Here is a 6,800-nt window from a genome sequence, read left to right on the forward strand (position 1 = left end):
GATGAGAGAGTTTGGTGTAGATGACCTTGACTGGCCTGCACAGAGTCCTGACCTCAACCCATTGGAACACCTTTGAGATGAATTAGAAGAAAAGTCAAAAATCCACATAAACTCTCCCCAGAACCTTAGGGACAGCTAAGGTGTCATAGCTGCACCCTATGGATAAAGCATGGGATGTCAATTAAATTCATGTGGAAATCAAGACAGGTGAGCAAATATTTTATACTATACTAGATAGATAGATAGATAGATAGATAGATAGATAGATAGATAGATAGATAGATAGATAGATAGATAGATAGATAGATAGATAGATAGATAGATAGATAGATAGATAGATAGATAGATAGATAGATAGATAGATAGATAGATAGATAGATAGATAGATAGATAGGGCTTGCATATCTTTAACTTTCCAAGTCTTTGGCTCTATTTGATTCTGTTCCTTTCTCAGACTTTCTGACTTTCAACAGATGGATGTGAGGTTGCAATTCAACATGGCGGCCACATGGCTAAAAACGATGTGTTTAGTTGCATTTCTGTCAGTTTCTATCTCGTTAAATTGTTTTCAGATTTGCACTTAAAAATTGCTGAAATCAGATGTAATGTATTTTCCTATCCTTGTTCAAATTTCCGATGCACATCAGATGGAGCTTTAATACAGACTGCATGTTGATAGTGCTATTTTGTCCAGTGTGAAAAAAGGTCAGTGGACACTACCTACCTATGAGTTTTGCTTGTCTGGTATTTTGATAAACACTACAAGTAACAATGTTATATCATTGTTACTAATGACATATTTATTTGATTGAGGTGTGTTGAAGCAGAGATGCATTTAAAACTTGCAGGGCACCAGCACTTGGGCTTGAGTTTAACACCCCTGGTTTATATAGAAAATAAATTGGATAGGTCCTCTGGATGGGTTCTTCTTTGTTGAAATGTTTTTTTCTCTTCTCTGAGAGACTTCTTCAACCTGTAGAGTTGTAGGTAAACTTAGCTTTATAAGCAGTGCCTTTGCATAGCGGATCAACAAGTTCAAGTTTGACAAAACAGGTTGCTTGCATGCAAAAGAGGACCATCAGACTACCAACCAATCTTGATTGCTCTGATGGACACTTATTGTTCCCAGGGGGCTGAGTCATGCTCGCAATAATAAAATTGTAAGAGGGGGACAAATTAACCCGGAGGCCACCACCCCTTTTTAACGGCGGGCGGTTTCTACACGAAAATGGCTTCCTTTACTCCCCTTTCAAACCAGCGTTTCTCTATATTCAGGATGAGAACATCTTCATCCATGAAAGAGTGATCGCTGACCTGCAGATGAGTGTAAACCATTGAACCTTGGCCTGATGATGTTGCTCTTCTGTGGAAGGCCATTCTTTTGGCTAGTGGCTGCTTTGTGTCCCAATGTACAACTGGTCACAGTCCTCCTGACACTTAACATCATACACAACATTAGTCTTTTTGTGCTGGGGGACTGTATCTTTGGGGTGAACCAGTTTTTGCCCTAGTGTATTTTTTTTTTTTTTACTCCACTGGGAGAAGAACGCGACCAGAAGACCTATCCACTTTTTTGTGTTTTTCTATCTGGATTACTGAGATGCATCAGGGCACCCTTAGTTATGCTTATTTTAGCTATTTTATTACATCAGTGTAAACCTTCAGTCTATTTTAAAGTAGGCTGATAAACATGTTGTTTAGCCTTGGTTTAGTCTACACCTAGAAATGTTCACAGGTTCCATGCAGTGAACTTTATAAGGTGTTGAGAACAGAATCGTCTCCCATGGAAGACAAGGTACTTCAAGACAGTGAACATTCAGAAGATCACAGACAACAACAACTGAACAGAATAAAAATAAGGGACAAACAAATATGAGCAAAAAAACAAACAAAAAATTGTTATTTTGCCATTAAGACCACAGTACTACTCTCCACTATACGATGCACATGGTGTGGGTAGGGTGAACAAAACTTCATTTACATTTTAATTCTCATTCTCCAGCCAGGGACCCCTCCCAAAGGAGGACCCAGTGGGGGTGTGTGGGGAAGGGAGGGAATGGGGGGGGATGCACTGGGCTAGGGGGGCAGAGACATTCACGCACCGGCCGTCTCAGAGACAGAAAGAGAAGCCAGCATCGCTATTATAGACTTATTATTATCCTTGTGTATGCTATGTCAAATTTGTTTGCTCCTGTGCAACTATGATTGTTGTTCTCATGTGTTTGTGTTATTCTGTGGAGCGCACTGCAAATCCAGTGTGACACCAGATGGTCTTGTTAAGACCGGGACGGCTCGTAAGATGGCAGTAGTGATATTTTTATAACTAAATCAGGCACATTCTATATAAAAATTCAACCTACACAAACTATGGCTTTGTTTCTTCTGTCACAAATTTCAGTTGCCTCTTGGGAGACTGAGCGTTGGCTATATGGCTATACAGTATTGCTGGAATGTTACATTTAACAAATAAATGTGCTTAATGTAATCTCATTGTGTTGGCTCGTTACTTCACTCTTCCTGAGAAAAGGTGCTATATGTGATCTACTGTGTGTCATCACCAATTTGGCGAAGTGTGGCTGTCTTGTGCACGCTGTATGTTCTTTTTCTACCTCTGAGAATGACCCAACTCTCCAGGCTGCTCCCCCCGGGCAGCACCAGGAAGGTTAGGTGGCCACCAATGCATTAGAGAACAGGACTTAGGGGTTTGTGTAAGGTAGCGTAAACACAGGTACCTTCGGTTCACCTCAGCCCGGACCATTTGTTCTCTCTTGCATTGGTTTCTTTGGTTCCTGTGGTGGCCTGTGTTTGGTGTTCCTGATTTGTAATTGTCTGAGTCACAGGCAACCACAGCAGGTCTTGACCGGCACGCTCGTCCCAAACTCACACAGCACATATTTGGGTGAAATCTCACAAAGAAGCAAAAACCAAAAGAACACTTAAATTGATGGTCTCTATGACATACTTTGCCAATCACTGAGCGTTTATTCTCATTGTTTAAATAACCAAAAAAGTGCTGCTCATCTTACACGCTCCATTTATCATTGACGTCTATTCCTTGCTACACCATTATTATCAAGGATGACTGGCTAGTAGCCCATTAAACTGCGATTCCTTGCGGAGTCATTCACAGCCACAAGCTGAAGTAAACCACTGCAAGGTGGCAACATTAGAGCCATTTCAATTTTCCCACATACACCAAATTAAATCAGAACTAAATTTTTTTTATGTGGCCACTCAATTTGGAGGAGAGCTATAGACAGGAGCTAATTGTGCTTTCAAACTTCTTTGTGAGTTAGCGGCTGTGTGTGTTTGTGTGTGTCAAACACGTTTTTGGGACGTGCTCATGCCTCCCCCGAAGGACCCCTGGCTGCGTTGTTTCATATCATTTTCATGTTAAACTTCCTAGTCCCTCCTGTGGCGGTCCCTGTTGCGGGTTCAGACTTTCGGAACGAGTACTCCACTGTGAAGTTGTTCCTGCGCTGGCCGCGCCCCCGGCTCCACACGAACAGCAGCAGGAAGCAGAAGAGAACCACTCCCAGAAAGGTGATGCAACCCATGGCCGTTGAGACCAAAATGGTAGTCAGGTCCAAGGTGAACTTGAGGAAAACCCGTGTGCTGTTTAGATTTGTGTCGTTGAAGTACTCGCCGCTGTACAGAGAGCGGTTAAGAAAGAAGGCGGAGGCAGAGTCTAGTGGTTGGCCTCGCACCGTGAGAGTGGCGAAGTAGGTATCATTGCCCCCGGCATTTGTGGCAATGCAGATGTACGTCCCACTGTCAGTAAGTTGAGCGTAGCGGATCTCCAGAGTACCACTAGGGAGAATAGTGATACGACCTGAACTCTTTGCTGTGATTCGTCTACGTTGTGGTGAGATCCAGATAATAGCAGGTGTAGGATCTCCATCAGCTCGACATACAAAACTCACTGGCTGGCCTTCCCGAGCAACCACCTAGGAGAGGTGGTAGAGCACTTGATTGAATATGCATAAGAAATGATTTATATATAGCACGAAAGATTAACATCTATCAATATTAGAGAACAATTTAGCTACTTTAAAAGAATATAAACTGATCCATTTGTATTACCTGCTGCATCTTACGGTTGCGTATCTTAGGTTTCTGACATGTAAAGTGATCGAAGAGAGCAGAATCAGAGAAGGCGCTGAGGCTGACCCCTTGCACCTCCAAGGGCCCTGCACACACCGGCACTCTGCCGTCAAAGTTGAGGGTCTTGCGTCTTTGCAGGATCCACAACAGACGGCAGTCACACAACAAGGGATTGCCATCCACTCTGAGGGTCTCCAGACTGTTAACAGAGTGAAAGGACCCCTCTTCCAGAGTCTGCAGGTCGTTGGAGGAGAAGTTGAGTACTCGAATCTGTCTGAGGCCTCCAAGGGCATGAGGCTCCACTGTCAGCAACCCAGTGCTCACCATGATGAGCTCCTTTAGCCTCAGCAAGTCCTTGAATGCCCAAGGCTCTAATGTGGTAATGGGATTGAAGGACAGGTTGAGATGGGTGAGGTGCACCAGGTTCTTGAAGGAGGCAGACGGGACAGAGGTGATGTTAGTGTTGGTGATGAAGAGCCAGTGAAGGTCAAGGCCCTGAAAACTAAGCGGGGAGATATACTCAAGGTATGGCCAGTGATCAATATCCAGACCCCGCAAGTTGGTCAATTTGCGAAAGTTCTGATCCTCCAGGGCAGTGATACCAAGATGTCGAAGGCGAAGAGTGACCAGACTGTGGAGGTAGGATAGCGTCTGGCCAGAGATGGATGTGAGGTTGCAGCGCTCTATTGTGAGATCCTCCAGTCCCAGAAGTCCTGAGAATGCCTGGGGTGAAAAATATGGGATGGGAAAATAGTCACTCAAAAACATACACAAAGGCAAGCATTGTTCTTTTTTTTTTTACATATTGAACAGTCAGAGAGACAAAACAGAGAAAGGAGGCACAAAAAGAAGCACCTCTGTTTACATCTTTGTTGTACTGACTTTTGAGCTTACCTTGTGAGATATATAAACCAGATCATTGTCTCCAACCTCCAGCTGTTTAAGATTCCTCATATCCTGGAAGGTGTAGTCCAATAAAATCACCATCTTGTTCTCACTTAGATCCAGGCTGGTGAGATTGCCCAGCTTCGCAAATGCCCCCATAGGCACTAACTTCAGCTGGTTGCCCCTCAACTTTAGGACTTTTAGATTCTGAAGTGCAGCAAAGGCATTGGGCTCTAATGTGGCGATGAGGTTTTCACTAAGGTCTACCTCTTCCAGCCGAGGGTATGGTGCCAGATCACCTGCCTGCACCCAACGAAGCCGGTTCTTGCTGAGGTCCAAGATCCGTGTCTCGGTTGGAATGCCTTCTGGGATGTTTGTGAGCCGCCGCCGTTGACAGGACACAGACCTCAGCTGAGCTGAACACTCGCATCGTGGAGGACAGGCCTTGCTGCTCTCTGGCAAAGTCAAAGCTATCACAGAGACCAGTGAGGAAGCCAGAACCCATTTCCACACCTTCGGCCATGGCACTAAGCCACAACCACCAGGGCCAGGAGAGTCAGTCATGGCGCTGGTCCTCTGACTCCTTGCCTGATACAGGCAAGGTCAGTGCACCAGACACCTGCAACAGAGAAGAGACAGAAAAGCAGGGAAAATGCATGAGTAAGAATCCATCAAGGGTAATTGTAAAATAAAGTCAAATTAATGTAATACAATGGATGCAGCTGCCCTGGGCCCACGGTTATGAAGGGGCCCAGGCTACCCACCGCCAGACTGATGGCGGAAAAAACGAAAAAGTAAAATCAAAAAGTCGGTCTTTTAAGGCTGTCACACGGCAGGATAATTAGTCCCAATTTTGCACTGATTTTCCCCTTCCGACCGGCCCCGACTATCTTAAAGATAGTCCTGCTGTGTGTGTTGTGTTAGAGCAGGGATTCCCAAAGTGTGGTGCGCGCACCCCTGGGGGTGCGCGAGCTGCCACTAGGGGGTGCGCGAGCTGAAATCTGTAATGGCGGTTTGACAGTATTTTTTCCCCACACCATAAAGACGTGTAAATAATAATTTCCTTTGTGGAAACAAAAATCAAAACAGCAAATTTAATAAATAAATAAAATGTATTGACATGAAAATCTGTTTATTTTAAAAAGTGTTGTTCTACACTTCATCGTAATATGAATTTATCTTCTTCTACGCATTGTGCTTCAATGCGTAGAAGAAGCAGCTTGTGCCCTCTTCTTCATTCATTCTCGCAAATATGCTCAGTTGGCTGAAACCAGGGAATCGGAGGCAACAGGTGCAAACCATTGACAAATGTCTCTCCAACTCTTTCCTCGCTTCACGTCGTGTACGTCAGTAGAGGGACAATTGAATTCGGGCCATAAGTTTTTACAAGCTTAAATTGAGCGACCAGTCTCTCTTTCTTTGGCGCAGCGCCTCCAACCAGCGCTGCTCCTGTTGGGGTGACTCGAACCTTTACCAGCACTGACGCGCATGACTCGCCCACCCCCCCTCTTTGCAGCCTCCGCGATTTTTTTACTCTTCACGCACAAAGCTGCAATACGTTTCATTGAGAGTCAGACAGGCGCAGTTCATTTTACAGATGCGGTTTTAGCGCATATTCAGACAGGGACAAACCGCGGGTGGGGCTGAGGGGAGCTGAGGTGTGTTGCCCTGGGCGTGTTTACCTGCTAAATGTAGCCGCTGTAAAAAAATTTTTTTCTGGTTAATAAAATATTTATGGAGCGCTCTGTTATTGTTACTCTGGTCTGCAGTTCTCTCTCTCTCAAACACACACAGGTAGATCATCAGTTTAA

At 44.6% G+C, this 6,800-nt stretch overlaps 1 protein-coding gene across 1 annotated transcript; it reads right to left on the reverse strand.

Annotated features, from left to right (window-relative positions):
• Positions 1–329: 329 nt before the first annotated feature.
• Positions 330–5,625, reverse strand: LOC105934603 (leucine-rich repeat and immunoglobulin-like domain-containing nogo receptor-interacting protein 3). Its single transcript, XM_036133092.1, has 3 exons — positions 4,999–5,625; positions 4,084–4,827; positions 330–3,947 (listed from the first exon to the last, which is right to left on the reverse strand). Exons 1-3 carry the CDS (start codon positions 5,551–5,553, stop codon positions 3,378–3,380), a joined length of 1,869 nt encoding a protein of 622 aa, XP_035988985.1. The 5' UTR covers positions 5,554–5,625; the 3' UTR covers positions 330–3,377.
• Positions 5,626–6,800: the final 1,175 nt, after the last annotated feature.

Source organism: Fundulus heteroclitus, unplaced genomic scaffold (assembly GCF_011125445.2).
Source record: "Fundulus heteroclitus isolate FHET01 unplaced genomic scaffold, MU-UCD_Fhet_4.1 scaffold_571, whole genome shotgun sequence".
Lineage (NCBI taxonomy): Eukaryota > Metazoa > Chordata > Actinopteri > Cyprinodontiformes > Fundulidae > Fundulus > Fundulus heteroclitus.